The 19,055-nt window shown below is 44.5% G+C and overlaps 2 protein-coding genes across 3 annotated transcripts in view; both read left to right on the top strand.

Annotated features, from left to right (window-relative positions):
- Window positions 1-9,974, top strand: part of XPNPEP3 (X-prolyl aminopeptidase 3) — a 73,870-nt gene extending 63,896 nt beyond the window's left edge. For both annotated transcript variants that reach the window (XM_082740011.1, XM_082740012.1), the window contains 3 exons: window positions 3,616-3,796; window positions 5,070-5,190; window positions 6,564-9,974. In XM_082740011.1, coding sequence (XP_082596137.1) covers window positions 3,616-3,796; window positions 5,070-5,190; window positions 6,564-6,730 — 469 coding nt within the window. In that variant the 3' untranslated portion in view covers window positions 6,731-9,974. The remainder of the gene's footprint in view (window positions 1-3,615; window positions 3,797-5,069; window positions 5,191-6,563) is intronic.
- Window positions 1-19,055, top strand: part of L3MBTL2 (L3MBTL histone methyl-lysine binding protein 2) — a 529,035-nt gene that overhangs the window by 212,835 nt on the left and 297,145 nt on the right. The gene's annotated exons all lie outside the window — the stretch shown is intronic.

Here is a 19,055-nt window from a genome sequence, read left to right as displayed (position 1 = left end):
ACAAGTAGGCAGAGGCAGGCAGAGATAGAGGGGGAAGCAGGCTCCCTGCCAAGCAGAGAGCCCAATGCGGGGCTCAATCCCAGGACCCTGAGATCATGACCTGAGCCGAAGGCAGAGGCTTTAACCCACTGAGCTACCCAGGTGCCCCAATACTGTATCTTTAAATCTCCAAATATTTGAAAATTAGTGAATATATTTTAAATAACCTATGGGTCAAAGAAGAAACCACAGGGGAAAGGGAAGAAACCACAAAATACTTCAAATTGAGTGATAATGAAAATACTATGTATCAAAATGTGTCAGATTCAGCTATGGCAGAAATTTATATATAGCTAAATGCTTATGTTAAAAGAAAGGTTTGAGATCAGTAATATAAACTTCTACCTTAGAAAGCTATTGAAATGATGAGCAAAGTAAGCCCAGAGTGAGCAGGAGGAAAACAAGACCAAAATATCAATGCAATAGGAAAAAGCCAGCGAGTAGAGAAAATTAACAGAGCTAAATGGTTGTTCCCTAAATAGGTTAATAAAACTGGTAAACTCCCTTGCAAGATAAAAAGAGAAGGCAAATTATCATAATCAGGAATGAAGGAGGGATATCACTATAAGTCTTACAGATAGCAAAAGGATAAGGTGGGAGCGTCTGGGTGGCTCAGTCAGTTAAGTGTCTCTTTTTTTTTTTTTTTTTTGAGATTTTATTTATTTATTTGACAGAGATCACAAGTAGGCAGAGAGGCAGGCAGAGAGAGAGAGGAGGAAAGCAGGCTCCTTGCTGAGCAGAGAGCCCGATGCGATGCGGAGTTCAGTCCCAGGACCCTGGGATCATGACCTGAGTCGAAAGCAGAGGCTTAACCCACTGAGCCACTGAGGTGCCCCAAGTGTCTGACTCTTGATCTCAACTCAGGTCTTGATCTCAGGGTTGTGAGTTCAATTCCCACATTGGGCCTCACACTGGGCATGGAATCTACTTTAAAAAATAAAATAAGTAAAGGATAATCAGGTAATGTGAACAACTGTGGGTAGTCCTTATTGTTAGTCACGGAGCAAATGCAAATTAAACTTCTGCATATGCACTAGAATGGCTACACTTAGAAAGACTGAGCATATCAAGTGTTGGCAATGACGCATCACACCTGGAACTCTCAGACATTGCTCATGGTGACATAAAGTGCTACAGTTACTTTGGGAAAAAATTTGCCAGTCTCTTATAAAGTTAAATAAACACTGATTCCTCTGCCTAACAAATCCACTTCTGCGTATTGATTAAAGAGAAATGAACATGTGTCCATGAAAAGACTGTACAAGTATATTCCAAACAGCTTTATTCACGGTAGCCCCTAACTGGAAACAACCTCAATGTCCATCCACTGGAGACTAAACACACAAGTGTGTTTTATGCAGACAGTGGAATATCACCTAGCAATAAAAAGCAACAGACTCCTGATTGAACCAGTACCGCAATGGGTCATACAGACCTTGTGCCCAGTGAAGAAGGCTTGACACAAAAAAGTACATATTGTATGATTCCGCCTGTCTGTACGATTCCCTTTATATGATAGAAAACTAAGGTGAAAATAATTAGAACAGCTTTGCCTCTGGGTGTGGGAATACTGATTAGAAGTAACCGTGAGGAAACTTTCTGTGTCATAATGGGAATCTGGATCTGGATCAGAGTTCTCCAGAGAAACAGAATCCCTAGGTTGTATTATGTATGTGTGTATAAGTATAGATAGGGTGGTTGATTGATTTTTAAGGAGTTGGCTCATGCAGCTGGAGCTGGCATGTCTGCATTTTGTAAGGCAGGCCGGCAGGCCAGCAGGCTGGAAACTGGAGCAAAAATTGATGTTGCAGATGTGGGGATTCCTTCTCTAGGACAGCGGGGCAGTTCTGGCAGTTGATTTCATTTAGTGTAGGCTACCATGTGGTGTGTATTGCAGCCAACCAACCAGATAGAGTGGTAGAGCCTTTCTGACCATCGAGCTGCGACAATAAATCCAGAATCTCTGCTTAATGGACCTGTTATCAATACATTCAGCCTTATCCAACTTTATGTTCCTCCCATCATTATCCTGCACTGTCCACATACATTCCCACACATATTCCTAGATTTTTGTCTAAATAGGAAAAATCACATCGGTTGTTTTTGGTTTTTTTACCGCACATCGGTTTTTGTGTGTGTGTTTGTTTGTTTGTTTGTTTGGATTATAGTGCACTTCCTAGTGGGTCACACTTTATACATAACCTTTTAGGGCCTGCTGAGGGTAGAATCTGATTATAGGTCTAGAACCATCTGCTAAGGCAACTACCCCATGGGAGATTCCTGTAGGTTTTCAGTCGAAACAGAGTGAATTTCCTTAGCCGGGGGTAGAAGGGCTGCTTCTGCTGGCAAAGACTCAACAGAATTTAGGGCTCAGTGTTCCCAGCTTTATTGGGATCAGTACATCCATTTATCAGAGTTGTACAGATCAGATTTGTGTACTTAAGTGTATATAAAATTTATGAAAGACTCTTTAGTAATACTGTGGTGGGTTGGAGTATGGGTACACTCAGATGACACAAATATAACACGGTTGCTAATGGCTGAACCTGGAGATGGATTATTCATTATTCAATTATATTCAATTGTATTGTTCTATTTAACCATTCTTAAGGGAATTTAGAGTGTGTCTGTTATAATTATTTTAAAAACTGAATGTTTTTGGGCGCCTGGGTGGCTCAGTGGGTTAAGCCGCTGCCTTCAGCTCAGGTCATGATCTCAGGGTCCTGGGATTGAGTCCCGCATCGGGCTCTCTGCTCAGCGGGGAGCCTGCTTCCTTCTCTCTCTCTCCCTGCCTCTCAGTGTACTTGTAATTTCTCTCTGTCAAATAAATAAATAAAATCTTTTTAATAAATAAATAAAGAAAGAAAGAAAATAAAAACTGAATGTTTTTATGTATTCAGCTTTTTTGAATTTCAAATATTTTCTTAGGATGAAATCTTAGAGCAGAATTAAAAGCTCAAATTTTATGAGTATCTTTATTAAGGCCTTTCATTTAATTGGCTATACCAATTTACCCTGCCATCAACTGTAGAAAATCCGTATCAAATACCATGCTAGCTTGATATTTTCTCATTTTTTCCCATGACTGCTAAAGAAATTATTATGCTAAGGACACCTAGAAACTACAAGTTACTAGTAGCCAAAGTATCTACTAGTTTATCTCATGACATCTGCTTTACCTACAAAAAGTGGATCCCTTTGTTATGGTTTGTTGTTTGTCTGTTTGTTTATGGTGGAAAAAAAAAAAAAAAAACGAAAAGGGCCAAGGGTGAGCCTGGTCTGGTCCTCTGACCGCACTCGTGGCTGCGTGGGAGCATCTGCTAGTCTCAGCGCCGGTTTATCTGCTGATCATTTGAAAAAGAGGCTGTTGCTGCCCCAGCCTGAAGAGTTATTGCTCTTCCTGATGAGTGGCGAGGGCACAATTAAGGTCCTGTCAGTATTGATACACAGGTACCGATTAAGTAATCAACAATGCCCCTTCATCAGTGCCTTGGAGTTTTTCTAATCAAATTTGGAAGCAAACTTGCAGCAGTATCAGATTATCCCAAATGTGTTATTTGGTTTTCCTGTCCGCAGGTTCACAGCACCTCAGGCAGAACTCTACGAAGCTGTGCTAGAGATACAGAGAGACTGTCTGACCCTCTGCTCCCCTGGGACAAGCTTGGAGAACATCTACAGCTTGATGCTGACGCTGATCGCACAGAAGCTTAAGGAGTTGGGGATCGTGAAGAACATTAAGGGAAATAATGCCCTCAAGGTACTTCCCTTCTTTTGATCCCGACCCTCAAAAACACCTGATGTACTGCTGGGGTTTTATCCTATGGAAAGCTAATTAGATGTAGAAGTGGTCTTTTTTTTTTTTTTTTTTAAGATTTTATTTATTTATTTGACAGAGAGAGATTACAAGTAGGCAGAGAGGCAGGCAGAGAGAGAGAGGAGGAAGCAGGCTCCCTGCTGAGCAGAGAGCCCGATGCCGGACTTGATCCCAGGACCCTGAGATCATGACCTGAGCCAAAGGCAGCGGCTTAACCCACTGAGCCACCCAGGCGCCCTAGAAGTGGTCTTTTTGAGTCTGCATCTTTAAGAGGGATTTAGAGTGAACATGAATTAAACAAAAGGAGTCAGTACTTACTTCTCCCAGAAGATGGCAGTACATTCTAGTTCATTGCATCTGTGTAAGTAGCTCAACGTACAGAAAACAAAAAATGAAGTCTGATGCCAACAGGGTGGGAATGGACACAAAAAGCAGAAGAGGTTAACTCTTAATCCCTTTGTGGCGATTTTGAAAAGATAGAAGTCGTGGGGGAGGGTGTCTGTTGCTTCAGTGACATCGGTGAGATGAACAGTATCCCCAGGGGCCACATCCCTAGTGAATTTCATCTGCATCCAACATGTAATGATGATCAGTAAAAATGGAAAACCTTAGCTTTAAATTAAGTTGCCAGGTGGCCACGCCAAACAGACCATTATGGCATCTCATCTCCAAGTTTAGGCTGCCAGGGTTTCTTTTATCAGTAGGAAAGACTATAAATTCCTCCCGTTGAAGCCAACAAACCTAATTAACAGATAGGAATATCCAGCCCAGTAAATGCGTTATAATTACTGTGTTAATTTGCTGTTCTGTGCCTACTCCACAAGTTTCCGTGAGATACTCAGGGTCTCCAGAGCCGGTTTTCTGAGAGGGACTTGTAAACACTGAAAAGAGAACCATTCTAATAGAATCATCCTCCCTCCCCCAACAGAAGAGGTTTTCATTTGCTGTCGCATTACTGGGGTTACCCACGTCCGCATGTATGTCATATATGAGATAAGGGGAAAGGAAACGTGAATTAGTTTGAAGGCCATCAGCAGAACTGTATTCAAGAGGTAGAAGTTTGTCAGGTCTCTTGAGCATTACCCGAGGGTGGGTGAAACCAAAATGGCAGAACCACGGGGGAAGTATTAACACATAACTCACTGACTTAAACATGCCCAGCTTTCCCCTCAAGGGGTCATTGCTCTAATATCACTGTGCTGATTACCTTTTCCAGGCTGCTCGAAAATACTGCCCTCATCATGTCGGCCATTACCTCGGGATGGACGTCCATGACACTCCAGACATGCCCCGTGCCCTCCCTCTCCAGCCCGGAATGGTGATCACAGTGGAGCCAGGTAAGGCCGGGTGCTAGCAGCCTCTGAGCCCTTGGGACACCGAATAGTATGAGATAGAAGGGTAAATGGATCCCTTCAATGGAGATGGGAACTGGATTTTAAACTTTTTTCTTGAGCTTTCTTATTTAACATCACACAATTTGTTTAATTTGACTTCTCCAATAAACAACAGATGGGGAATACTTTCTGTAAGTAGATATTAAGAAATAAATCTTTTTTTAAACCCTGCCTTTGCCAGGGCTAATTTATACTAGTCTCCTCTGCAGCGGTGGGCTGCTCACGCCTCTGAGGTCCCAGGTGCTTCTGTGCAGAAAGCTACTCAGACTTAACCGTGTTCCCCTCTGCAGAACTGCCCACATTGCTCTCCTGAGGATCTGAGTCCTTTTTCCTGAGCTTCAGGGAAAGCTGGTGATCTAGTGACTCCCCAGCTTGATGATCCAGGGAGTGGGCAGAATTCTGCGGAGAAGTGGTGGTCACAGTGGAGCGTAAGGATTGTTGATACAAGAGGAATTTTTAAATACTCTGTTTTGGTCAAGAAAATGGATTTCGGCTGTAGATTTCAAGTGTTTTCCTCTTTAAACTATAGAAATTATAGCTGGGACACCACTTTACACTACCCAGTCCTACACTGCTGTCTGTGGCCTTACGTACTATGCATTCCAATCTGGTTGGTGCATTGGCGCTTCCTTAGGCTTTGGCTACATATTCCTTCGCTGATCTTTTTCTTTTTATCACAAAGCAGCATCTGTGAGTATAATGGAAGAAGTTTTCAGTTTCTTAAATATGAAAAGACGTGTTCTTGTCTGACTTCGTGATTAGAAAGAGTACCTTGGGCTCTTAGAATTTTCCAAGTGTTCCTTGAAGTCTTCCTGTTTCGCTCTTACTCTACATCGTGTGCATCAGTCATATTTAGGTCTTCCTTGAATATTTCTACAGCTTGTTGTTCAAGTGAAGTGGGTTTTTTTTTTTTTCAATAGATTTTAAAATACTTTATATCCCTATTTTAGTAGTTCCCTTTTCCCAGGGGATGATCAGGCAGAGAAAGAATGCATTTACATCATCTACTGGTTCCCAGCATGTGTTGACACACTCATAAGTAACTGTTAGTGGCCTGTTTAAGCCACTAGACAATGACAGAATCATGGTAGAGCCTGTAGTCTGGTATACAGAACACCTACAGTTATAGTTCTAGCAATGACAGCCAACATTAACTGGCCATCATGTGCCACACTCTTACATGGATGTACTATCTCATTTAATATCCACAGTTCTAGGTAGATCCCCAGTTTGACAGATCAGTTGTAGCACAGAGAGGTTAACTTGCCTGTCCCAAATCATCCAGTTTCCGCCACATTCTTTCTTCTGCTTTTCAGGCATTTATATTCCAGAGGATGACAGAGACGCCCCAGAGAAGTTCCGTGGTCTTGGTGTGCGAATTGAAGATGATGTAGTGGTGACTCAGGATTCACCTCTCATCCTTTCTGCAGATTGCCCCAAACAGATGAATGACATCGAACAGATATGCAGAAGGGGCTCCTGACCCTCGTTGCAGCCCACGTGCATCTCAGGTTTAGAGGGGGTGTATGTCCGCACCTGTGCACGTGTGCCGGCCAAGCATCTCTGCGTGTGTGTTTCTCCAGTGTTCCATTTACGAGTGTGGCAATTGTATGAATATATGAAACTGTATGTGATCCTTACTTGTTTTAAGTAGCTAGAAATCTGGAAAACTGAATTTCTGAATGGTATGTTACTACAACTTTAGTGACATTAACTCTGTACAATTAATGACCAAGGCAGGCTTAATTTTTAAATGTACAAGATCGTGGTTACATGTGTCCGTGCATTCCAGTTAAAACAATTAAACATAAAATTTTCTCCTTCTCTCCAGCTCTTTCCCTTTCTACATCTGAGATCTACCTAATATTGTAAGCTGTTGATGATGCTTTTATTTTGAGCTAACCACCAGTGTCTCTGCCTGTACTAAAAGCCACCTGTCAGGGATTGTGGGTGGCCGGTACATATCTTCCATAACTGCTCTCCGTCTCTTCCAGAGTCATATGAGCCCTTGGGGGCACCGGGGTCCTGCAATCCCACCGTTCAGCTCCAATCTAGATTCTAGCAACACTAACTAACAAAACAGTTTTGAGTTTTTCTTGATGTTTGGTTGCCTATGACCTGGAAAGTGTTTAGATCTTGATGATGGAAGGAATGGAAGAGAAGGAAAAGCGTGTATGTATCTGCTTCAGAGCTACACCTCTTGTCTGTCTGTTCTCAATCCGAAGGAGATTCCTTTCCCAGGCATCCATGCTTGCTTTATAGATTCTTAGTGCACTGACCCTCATAGCACACCCTTGAAGCTGCTGCCCTGGCCAAGGGCAGATCCTCTCTTACCTGTTGAAGTCAGAGGAATAGCACCCAGGTTTCAGAGAGATGCCCATTATCATTCTAGAGTGTGTCTAGCGCGATATAGGGAACTCACCCGGTACCTGCAAACATGCTATGATCCTTTTGTCTCTCCGACACTAGCACTGGAAGGGCGGGAGTCGGGAATCCTATTTCCCTCAACACAGCACCGGCTGCGTTCATACAGGAATTCACTTCACAGAGCGAACGAGTCTAGATTATTCCAGACGGTTTATGGAGAAGCTTCTGTCATAGAACTAGTGTTCACCTCCTTTAAACCTGGATATGGGCCCAAGACGTACAAAACATGCTGATGGTTAGAGCTTGAATCCAAGGGATTTTAAGGAAGAAACAGGTTAGGGGATTAACACTCAAACGGCCGTGTTCTGACTTTGCTCAGCAGCTGTGGGAGTGGATGGCCACACACCTGGAGTCTTGTCCCTGGGCCTCCCCAGGGTCCTCCCCACCTCCCTCCAACTGGTGTGCTACTTTCTAAAAGAAGGGACTGAAAATAGATCCGCAAGTCTATCTTCTCACCCTCTGGGCTTTCTGTGACCCCAACAACCCTTTCCTTTGTATTGAGTTTCCTCAGTTCATTTCCAATCCTGGAATAAGGAATTTCCTTTCCTTCCTATAAATCATTTTCTGTGGTCTTCAGCTTTCTAGCCCAAAGTCTATGTGGCTTTTATGTATAGCAGCACCCCTGGACATGAAACAAACAGACTGCTTCCGCTTCTAGTCAAGTTCTGCAAATACTGTCAGTCCTACTTAGAATGGCTATGGCAGAATTTTTGTGGGGACTTTTAATCCCCGAGCCAAGTACATTGTCCTTTGAGTCCCAGTAGCTAAATATTAAATGAGACTACTAGAACCATCAAGAAATGGATGACACGGTGTTTCAGGGCTTCCTGACATGAGGGTTTTTTAAGCAGATGCGATGCACAATGCAGAAATCTCATTCATTCTTAGCCATGCCACAGACAAGCCCTGCATTTCCTCCGTGTCTAAGTATAATACTTCACATACGCACCAGGCTCTCCTAATGGAAATCTTAATCTTCAGAAGTCCTTCTAATGGTACACTGGGATTTTTCTCCCTCAGTTGAAGAGAGATGGTTGGGTCGTGAATGGTGCCATCTAAATGAAGGAAGTGTATCTTCATAGCCTCTGCCATTTACTTTTGTGTGTTTATCTCAGAAATTTGTGTTTTTCCTCATAGTTGGGAAACAAGACTTTTTTATTTGAAACACAGAAGTAGCAATTGCTGGAGTAGAAACCCTCCTCTTCCCATGGCCATAGTATCTAAGCTGGGAAGGTACTTCTCATAGTGACTGGCGGTTCTCTCTGGGTCTTCTTTGAAAACACCCTTATTTTTTCACTAATCTTTGTAAGGTCAGAAAACTCCTACCATAGACATTATCTCTTAATTTGAGATTAGGATCCATGAAATAAGAAAATCCCAGATGAAGACACTGTAACTCATTAAAATAGAAAAGTTGGGCTGTGTTATATTTTTCAAAGCTGACATAACATCGTCTTTAGCTTTCTTAATAACAGAAAGACTGTAGATCTGATGCAGGAGTGTTGCCTTTTCTCCTGTGTCTGTCCCAGAGATCACAAGTACAGCACAAGGACTGCCCCGCCACGCCAGCTGTGACCTCAGAGTCCTTTGTAACACTGTGTTTTCCAGTAACTGCTAGAAGAAAACAAAAGTGGGATTTGAGTTAGACCTTGTCTGCCGTCCCTCAGCTGGCATCTGAGCAATGATAGTAGAACTCGTTTGTGTATGAGTGTGTCTTAGAAACTAAGTGAGGGCCCAGGATGGGGACAGCATAAAGGACCCTGCTTGCAAGAGATCTTTTATGGTATGGTCAATTTTTTTAAAATTTTAGTTTCCCGAGGTGGAATCTGAGGCCTAAAACTTAAGCTGATAGGGTTAAATTTTAATCCTGGGAAAATATAAACCCTTCAAGCTGAAGTGTTTAGTGTTCCTAATATAATGAGAAGGTGATACATCATTAAATGCTAATGTTTAGTTAGAGCAGAAGCCCATTGTCACATAGTACGAGGGTCCTCCTGCCTGCTCTCCTCACCTCTGCCTGTGTGTTACTGAGGAGTTTGGGGTGAGCATCAGGACTGCTCAGATCCCCACTGAAATCAAGGCCTCTTGGGATATGCTTCCTGAGAAGCTGAGAGAACTGCTGTCTTCGTTAGCATTTACTAATACTTTGTATGACTTTTGTGCAATTACGTAAGTTCAGTTTGGACAAAACGCTGTTACTTTTTAAGGCTCTACCCACTGAAAATAGGTATGTCATTCCCCAACAAGGGAAAAGCATTTATTACTATCAATTTAAAAATAAACTATAAAACTGTAGAAAAGTGTGTGATGTGTGTATGTTATTTTCAAATCTAGACTTTATAGCCTAAAATATGAGATCATTTTGTTTTAGAAATGAGGGGCGCCTGCCCGGCTTAGCTGGAAGAGCATGTGACCCTTGGTCTCAGGGTTGTGAATTCGAGCCCCATGTTGGGGGTAGAGATTACTTCAATAAATAAATCTTTAAAAATATATATTTTAGGGGCACCTGGGTGGCTCAGTTAGTTAAGCATCTGCCTTTGGCTCAGGTCATGATCTCAAGGTCCTGGAATCAAGCTCTGTATCAGGCTTTCTGCTCAGTGGGGAATCTGTTTCTCCCTCTATCAAATAAATAAATGAAATATTTTTTAAAAATACATACATATTTTGTACAAAGTATTTATCAACTGCTGTCATAAATCATGATATGGGGTGCCTGAGTGACTCAGCTGTTGGGTGTCTGCCTTCGGCTCAGGTCATGATCCCATGATCAAGCCCCACATCAGGCTCCCTGTTCGGCTAAAGTCTGCTCATCCCTCTCGCCCTCCCCCTGCTTGTGTTCCCTCTCTGTCAAATAAATAAATAAATCTTTTTTTTTTAAATCATGATTCAACTTATGATCTTGGGCGCCTGGGTGGCTTAGTCAGTTAAGCACCTGCCTTCGGCTAAGGTCATGATCCTGGGGTCCTGGGGTCAAGTCCCCGCATCAGGCTCCCTGCAAGCAGAGAGTCTGGCTCTCCCCTTGCTTGTGCTTGCGCTCTCTCTCAAATAAATAAATAAAATCTCTAAAAACAAAAACTTAAGATGATCTTTCAGAGGGGAAAAATGAATGAATTAGATCTGGTCCATTAAAAAACTGGCTCAAAGGTCTAATGTATAACATGGTGACTAGAGTTGATAATACTCTTGTGTAACAGAAATTTTCTAAGAGAGTAGAACTTAAATGTTCTCACCAAAAAAAGGGAGGGGGGAGATAAATATGTGAGGTGATAGATGTGTTAATTAGATAGATGGAACACGCTTTCACAACGTATACTTAAATCATCGTGATGTACACTATAAATATCTTACAGTTTTATTACACCTCAAGAAAGCTAGGGGGAAGTGCACCTGGATGGCTCAATCAGTTAAGGGTCTGACTTCGGCTCAGTTCATGATCTCAGAGTGCTGGGATCGAGCCCCATGTTAGGCTCCTGGCTGAGTGGGGAGTCTGCTTGTCCCTCTCCCTCTGCCCTTGCCCCCACTCATGTTCTCTTTCTCTCTAATAAATAAATCCTTAAAAAAAAAAAAAAGCTGGGGGAAATGGTTAACTCCACAAAACTGACCCACAGGTCCCCAGTCAGCCCGTGTACTATCAAGACTGTGAACTTTGGTCATGAACATTTTACGAAGGATGAATTTTATAGGGAAGTCAGATCAATCTGAAAAATTGTAAATTTATGAACTTTCTTAGTGAGCCATAGAAACAGCCATGAGTGTGGCCATTTCTTCTTTGAACTATCGTTAAAATCAGGCTTTCTGGGACACCTGGTTGGCTTACTTGGTAGAGGATGTGACTTGATCTCAGGGTTGTAAGTTTGAGCCCCACACTGGGTATTAAGATTACTTAAAGTATTTTAGAAATAATAAAATTAAAATCTTTTTTTAAGGATTTTATTTATTTGAGAGAGAGATCACAAGCAGAGGGAGGGGCAGAAGGAGAGGGAGAATCAGGTTCTCCGCTGAGCACGGAGCTGGACACAGGGGCTCCATCCCAGGACCCGGAGAACATGACCCGAACTTAAGGCAAACACTTAACCAACAGAACCACCCAGGCGCCCCCATATTAAAATCTTTAAATAAAATCCGCAGCTTTCTCTAAGTTGTGCCTTCCAACATTTTTCACATCATGGCATACATAAAAAGGTATTTTTTGTATGGCACAATGGAATAAACTTGAGGGGACTTAGGAATATGTACGTATGACTTAGAGAAAAAAAATTCATTCCATGGTCTTTATGTAATTGTGGTAAGAAAAATCATATGTACTAGTTTTACAAAAAAAATTTTAAATTTGTGTAACACTTCCAAGAAATCATTTTTAGAATGTCAATAGATTTAGCCCACTTGTGAGAGCATGACTTTTTAATACACAATTACTGATCCAGACTTTTTAGTGATAATATCTTCAGATTCTTGATAATTGCCCTCTATAAGAAATCTATTTCTAGGGGCGCCGGGGTGGCACAGTGGGTTAAGGCCTCTGCCTTTGGCTCAGGTCATGGTCTCAGTGTTCTGAAATCGAGCCCTGCATTGGGCTCTCTGTTCAGCGGGGAGCCTGCTTCCCTCTCTCTCTTTGCCTGCCTCTCTGCCTACTTGTGATCTCTGTCTGTCAAATAAATAAATAAAATCTTTTTAAAAAATTAAAAAGAAATTTATTTCTACAAATAGGTAACAAAAAATTAGAAACCATTTTTATGATCATTGAAAAATTATTATTGAACTGATGAATGGATAAACAGGATGCAATATGTCCATACGCTGAAATATTATTTAGCCATAAAAAGGAATGGAGCACTGACACCTGCTACAACACAGACACATCTTGAAAACTGTCCTAAGTGAAAGAAGCCAGACTCAAAAGGCACATATTAGCCCATTTATATAAAATGTCCAGAATAGGCAAATCCTTATGGAGATAGGAGATCACAAGTAGGCAGAGGCTGGCAGAGAGAGAGGAAGGGGAAGCAGGCTCCCCGCCGAACAGAGAGCCACATGCGGGGCCAGATCCCAGGACCCCGGGATCATGACCTGAGCCAAAGGGAGAGGCTCTAACTCACTGAGCCACCCAGGCACCCCCAGAGCTTCTTTTTTAGGTGATGAAAATGTTCTGGATAGAAGGTGATGCAAAACTATGAACCTATGGGGATGCCTGGGTAGCTCAGTCGGTTAAGCGGCTGCCTTTGGCTCAGATCATGATCTCAGGGTCCTGGGATCGAGTCCCACATCGGGCTCCTTGCTCCGCAGGGAGCCTGCTTCTCCCTCTGCCTCTACCTGCCACTCTACCTGCCTGTACTCTCTATCTCTCTGACAAATAAATAAATAAAATCTTTAAAAAAAAAAAAAACTATGAACCTATGAAAAATCCTCAAATTGTATACTCTTAAAGGGCATCTTATGGTATTTAGATTAAATCTCCCTAATTTACTATTGAATTTAAATTTATTTTTCTTTTGGTGGTTTTTTCCCCATTTTTATTTATTTGACAGAAATTATTTATTTATTGTGAAGATAAATAAATAAATTTATTTTATTTTATTTTATTTTATTTTATTTATTTGCACAAGCAGCAGAGTAGCAAGTAGAGGAAGAAAGAGAAGCAGGCTCCTGGCTGAGCAAGAGCCCGATGTGAGACTCAGTCCCAGGACCCTGGGATCATGACCTGAGCTGAAAGCTGTCGCTAAACCAACTGAGCCACCCTGGTGTCCCTTGAAATTAAATTTAAAGAACCTAACTCCTTTCACTGACAAATGTGAAACTTCTTATAATGTGGGTTTTTGATCAAAGTGAAATCACATCAAATATTTCAAGATGATGAAGCTGTTAATTCACAGAATGTAAACATGCGTTTTTAGAACAGTCACCCTGGCCCTAGCTTTGACCACAAAAGTCAGAAGTATTTCATGTATGTGAAGCAGAAAGCCAGGTTGTCTGGAGCTACACCTGCCAAGAGCCCGAGCCCAGTCTTCAGTCCCCATGAGGCCCATGGCTAGCAGCACCTCAGGTCCCTGAAACACCTCAGGTCCCTTGATGAACAACAGCAAGGTCAGCAGCTGCTGCCAGAGTGGATGACCACATGGTAGTGCCCTTCCTTGGCCATATTTCAGGGAGTCCAGGACTTCTGGTGGCAAAGTGACAAGTACGGGAGCTCTGGCTGCTCCAAGTTCCGTCCACCTGGCCATCCCAAGGACAGAGGGGATCAGCATCTCCCCACACCCTAATTTCAAGGCACATCATTCGGGGTATTTAGCTGTAAAATCGAGAATTATACTGAATGGAGCTTACTTTGGACATAAGAATTTGTGGCACTATGTGAATATTGATCCAGAGTTCCACCAGTTTGCAAAACCTAGTTGTTCTGGATACTTGTCACTAAATGCTGTCTTTCTTTTCCTAGGGAAGTTGAGACTAGGAAGCCTGTGGTGATACATCAAAAATATTTTTAAAAACAGTCATCTTGAAAATGTTATTCAGGGGCGCCTGGGTGGCTCAGTGGGTTAAAGCCTCTGCCTTCAGCTGGGGTCATGATCTCAGGGTCCTGGGATCGAGTCCCGCATCGGGCTCTCTGCTCGGCAGGGAGCCTGCTTCCTCCTCTCTCTGCCTTCCTCTCTGCCTACTTCTGATCTGTCTCTGTCAAAGGAATAAATTAAAAAATAAATAAAAAAAAAAAAAAAAAGAAAATGTTATTCAGGATTTCATTGCTCAGTATTTGGCTTTGCCATCTACATGTTACACAGATTAAAGTCTCTAAAAAGGCCTGGCTGGCTCCGTCTGTAGAGCATGCAACTCTTGATCTCAGAATCATGAGTTTGAGCCCCACGATGGATGTAATTAAAATAAATAAAAATAAAAAATCTCTAATAACCTATAGCCAACCCCTGCGCTAATTATACTCTGGGCAATGGACTTTACATTATGTGTGAACGATTCTGCTTTACAGTAGGGATCACGATGCAGAGTAAATTGTACTTGACACTGCATGAAATACAACAGGCATACAGTCCACCTGCAGCAGCCTGAAAAAGTATGCTCTTGACAAAAATAGAATATGGTGGTTCCTCCAAAAATTAAACAGAGGTACCATTTGATCCAGCAATTCCACTTCCAAGTAAGTACTCAAAAGAACTGAAAGCAGGGACTGAAACAATATTTATATACCCACATTCACAGCAACATTATTCACAACAGCCAAATGATGACAACGACGAAATGTCCATCAGTGGATGAATGGATAAACCAAATGTGATATATACGTACAATGGAATGCTATTCAATTTTTAAAAAATGTAACATACATGCTCCAGCATGGATGAACCTTTAAAACACTGTGCTATGTGAAATAAGCCAGATTAAGAAAAACAATATTGGGGCCTCTGGCTGGCTCAGTCTGTGAAGCATGGGACTCTTGATGTCAGGGTTATGAGTTTGAGCCCCACAATGAGTGTAGAAATTACGTTAAAAACATAAAATCTTAAAAAAAAAAAAAAGGACTAATACTAATTCAGCTTATATGCAGTACCTAGAGTAGTCAAATTCATAGACACAGCAAGTAGAATCATGGTTGCCAGCCTCTTGAGGGAGGGGAGGAGTGGGGAGTTATTGTCTAATGGGAACAGTCTGGTAAGGGAAGATGACAAAGTTCTGAAGACAGAATACACGGAAAGTCACTGAACCGTACACTTTAAAGATGTTTAAAATGGTAAATTGTCCATTTGACTGCACATAAAAAAATTTTTTTTACTAGAAAAATAATTATATTAGCATACGAGCAAGGGAAAGACAAGAACTAAAGGCAGACTGAGTATTTAAGTAATAAAATGCTTCCTGGGAGCGCCTGGGTGGCTCAATGGGTTAAAGCCTCTGCCTTCAGCTCAGGTCATGATCCCAGGGTCCTGGATCAAGCCCCGCATTGGTCTCTCCGCTCCTCGGGGAGCCTGCTTCCTCCTCTCTCTCTGCCTGCCTCTCTGCCTGCCTCTCTGCCTACTTGTGATCTCTGTCTGTCAAATAAATAAGATCTTAAAAAAAGAAAAATGCTTCCTGAATTTTCATGTCGTCCTTGCGCAAGGCCCATGCCAGTCTTCTCTGTACCATTCCAATTTTGGTATATGTGCCGCTGAAAGGAGCACCAGTATGGAAATAATTAAAATAAGAATTAATAAAATGCTAAATCGGCATCACCCAATAACAGAAGTTTGTAATCTCCCGGTCTGTGCCATAATCAGACTAGTCTGAGATGTCACGTGTACTTTGAGGTACCTATTTTTTTAATCTTTTTTTTCCCTAAGATTTTATTTATTCATTTGAGAGAGAGAAAGAGAAAGCATGAAGTGGGGGGGGGGGGGGGTCAAAGGGAGACGCAGACTCCCCGCAGAGCCCGGAGCCCGAAGCCGGGACTCGATCCCAGGACTCCCGGACCATGGCCTCAGCGGAAGGCAGTGGCTTAACCAACTGAGCCACCCAGGTGCCCTGAGTTACCTGTTTGTTTTTTTTTTAAACGATATACCCGGGTGAGAGTTACCAGGAACCTGTGTCCCAACAAGTGGTTGAAAGAGCGGGGCTCTTGGGGGCGAAGAGACGCGTACGGGGAACCGGCCGGCCAGCGCCGCACATCGGCAGCGCCGGCCTCAGAGCGTGTCACGCCGCCGCGCCGCGCGGAGCCAGCAGCCCCGGGCGGCCGCGCCCTCACGGGCGCCGAGCGCCGGCGGTGAACAGGCTGCGGGTGACTCCGTCCGAGCCGCACAGCGGCAGCCCCCTGCCTTGGGCCGCGCAGCCGGTGAGGGCGGCCGGGGTCCCCGCTCCAGGGTCCGATGCTTTTGTGGGCGGCGGGCTGCCTCGCACAGCGCAACCCAAACCACCTCCAGTCTGTTCACCGTTTCAGGACCTTCCCCTCCTCACAATGGGCGCCCTGGGCGCCCCTCCATTTTCCAGGAAAACAGCCCCTCATCGCGCGCGCTCCCGCTCGCGCGCTCCCCTCGCCCTCCGCCTCCCCCGTGACGCCCGCGCGCCCCCGCGCTCCCGCCGCCTCCGCACCGACGGCGCCTCGCCCGCCTCAGGCCGCAGGCCGCCGCCTCTCTCCAGCTCATGCGACCTCCCTGGACGGGGCTAGTGTGTCACCCTCTGTCGCCGCACGTCGGCAGTCCGACCGAGGATGCGGCCCCGCGCTAGCAGCTCCGGCTCGGAGACCGTCCGGGAGCCGAGAGCCGAGAGCCGCGGTCACACGGAGCCCCCGAAGTCCGAGGGGCAGCGGGAGCCCGCGGGAGCCCGTCGGGAAGACGGAAGTCGCTCCGCAGGCCGCACGGGAGACGCGCAAGCGGGCGAGGAACTGGCCGCACCGGGGCTGGAAGCGCAGGAGAGCGGGATCCGGGGCCCGAAATCCGACAGACCCGCGACGGCGGCGGAGCCTCGGCCGGCGCCTCTCACCTCCCGGAGCTCCGGTCAGCTCGGAAGCGGCGCCAGCCAAGGCCTGCCCGCTGGCGGGGGGCGACGCACGGACGGCGCGGGGTGCGAAGGGGAGAGGAAGGAAACACCCGCCCTCCCTCGAGGTCATCCTCCCCTCCCTGCTTCCCCATCCCTCCCGTACCCTGCGATCCCTCCCGTACCCCTTTCCCTGCCTCCGCACCTCCCCACCTCCCCACACCCTCCTCTCCTCCCCCTCCTCCCTCCACTCCTCCCCTCCCCCTCCTTCCTCCACTCCTCCTCCAGTCCTCTCCCTTCTACCCCTCCCTTCCCCCCTCGCCCCACCCCTCCTCTCCCTTTAACCCCTCCCTTCCATCTGCCCCACCCCTTCTCACCTCTCTACCCCTCCCTTCCCCCAACCCTACCCCTTCTCTCCGTTCTTCCCCCCCTCCTCACCCCTCCTCTCCCTTCTACCCTTCCCCCTCCTATCCCCCACTTCCCACCTGTGCGTCCCACCGGCTGAACCAGAAACCCGCTGATCATGACTTCTAGGTGAGCCTTGCCCCCAACCCGAGACTTGAAACAGCAGGGAGAGGGCGAGGAACGTTATCAGAAGGCCAACGGATTTTGTCATTTTATGAGTGCACAAATAATAAAGTTACAGTGTATAAACCCTCTCCCAATAAAATCCACGTCTTTTCTTTCTTTCTTTTTTCTTTTTTTTAACAGGGGAGACCAGAGTATAAATCGGAAGATCTCCTGATACAGAAGATAACAAAGTTAAATAGTATACTAACTAAAATTTAACTTGTAGTAATTGACAGCTTTTCTGCTATTTTATCATTTTACATCAAGTTGCTAACTGATGCAACACACCTTATAAGTCAGCTTGGCAAAAGGTCATACTGAAAAAAACGAGGTATTTTTTTTTCTTCCGGGAATATTCATAGCAGCTTTATTTATAATAGCCCCAAATTGGAAACAGTCCATCACAATGTCCATAGACAGGTGAATGGACTAACATGTAAACATACGGCCATATAACTCAGTGGTAAAAGTGGAAGAATTATTGACCAGCACTACAGCGTGGGTAAATCTCAAGACAATTATGCTGCCTGCGCACCTGGGTGGCTCAGTGGGTTAAATGTCTGCCTTCTGCTCAGGTCAAGATCCCAAGGTCCTGGAATAGAGCCTCACAGTGGGCTCCCTGCTCAGTGGGGCGTCTGCTCACCCTTTGCCCCTCCCCCCCAACCCATGCTCTCTCCCTCTCTCAGATAAATAACTAAAATCTTTAAAATATATGTATTGGGGCGCCTGGGTGGCTCAGTGGGTTAAAGCCTCTGCCTTCAGCTCAGGTCATCATCTCAGGATCCTGGGATCGAGCCCCACATCGGGCTCTCTGCTCAGCAGGGAGCCTGCTTCCTCTCTCTCTGCCTGCTTCTCTGCCTACTTGTGATCTCTGTCAAATCTTTAAAAAAAATAAAATATATGTATAATTTTTTTAATTTTTTAAAGATTTTATTTATTTATTTGACACAGAGAGAGAGATCACAAGTAGGCAGAGCAGCAGCAGGTGGAGAGGGGGAAGCAGGCTCCCTGCTGAGCAGAGAGCTGGATGTGGGGCTCCATCCCAGGACCCTGAGATTTATGACCTGGGGCCAAAGGCAGAGGCTTAACCAACTGAGCCACCCAGGTGCCCCTATGTATAATTTTTTTAAAAAGATGATTTTGTCACCTGAAAGAAATCAGACCATAGCAAGAGTACATACATACTGTATGGTTCTATTTAGATAAATCCTGGAAAATGCAAGCTCACCCACACTGACCAAAGCAGATTTTAGTGGTTACCTGGAACCAAGTCCAGGGTGAAGAGGGATGAGAGGGAGGGAATCTAAAGGTCATGAAGAAATTTTTAGGGGTTATGCACATCTATAAGTCTAATATCAAGT

Source organism: Mustela nivalis (assembly GCF_964662115.1).
Source record: "Mustela nivalis genome assembly, chromosome: 7".
Lineage (NCBI taxonomy): Eukaryota > Metazoa > Chordata > Mammalia > Carnivora > Mustelidae > Mustela > Mustela nivalis.
The sequence above is the reverse complement of the archived record's forward strand: the minus strand, read 5'-3'. Positions and strand labels throughout refer to the sequence as shown.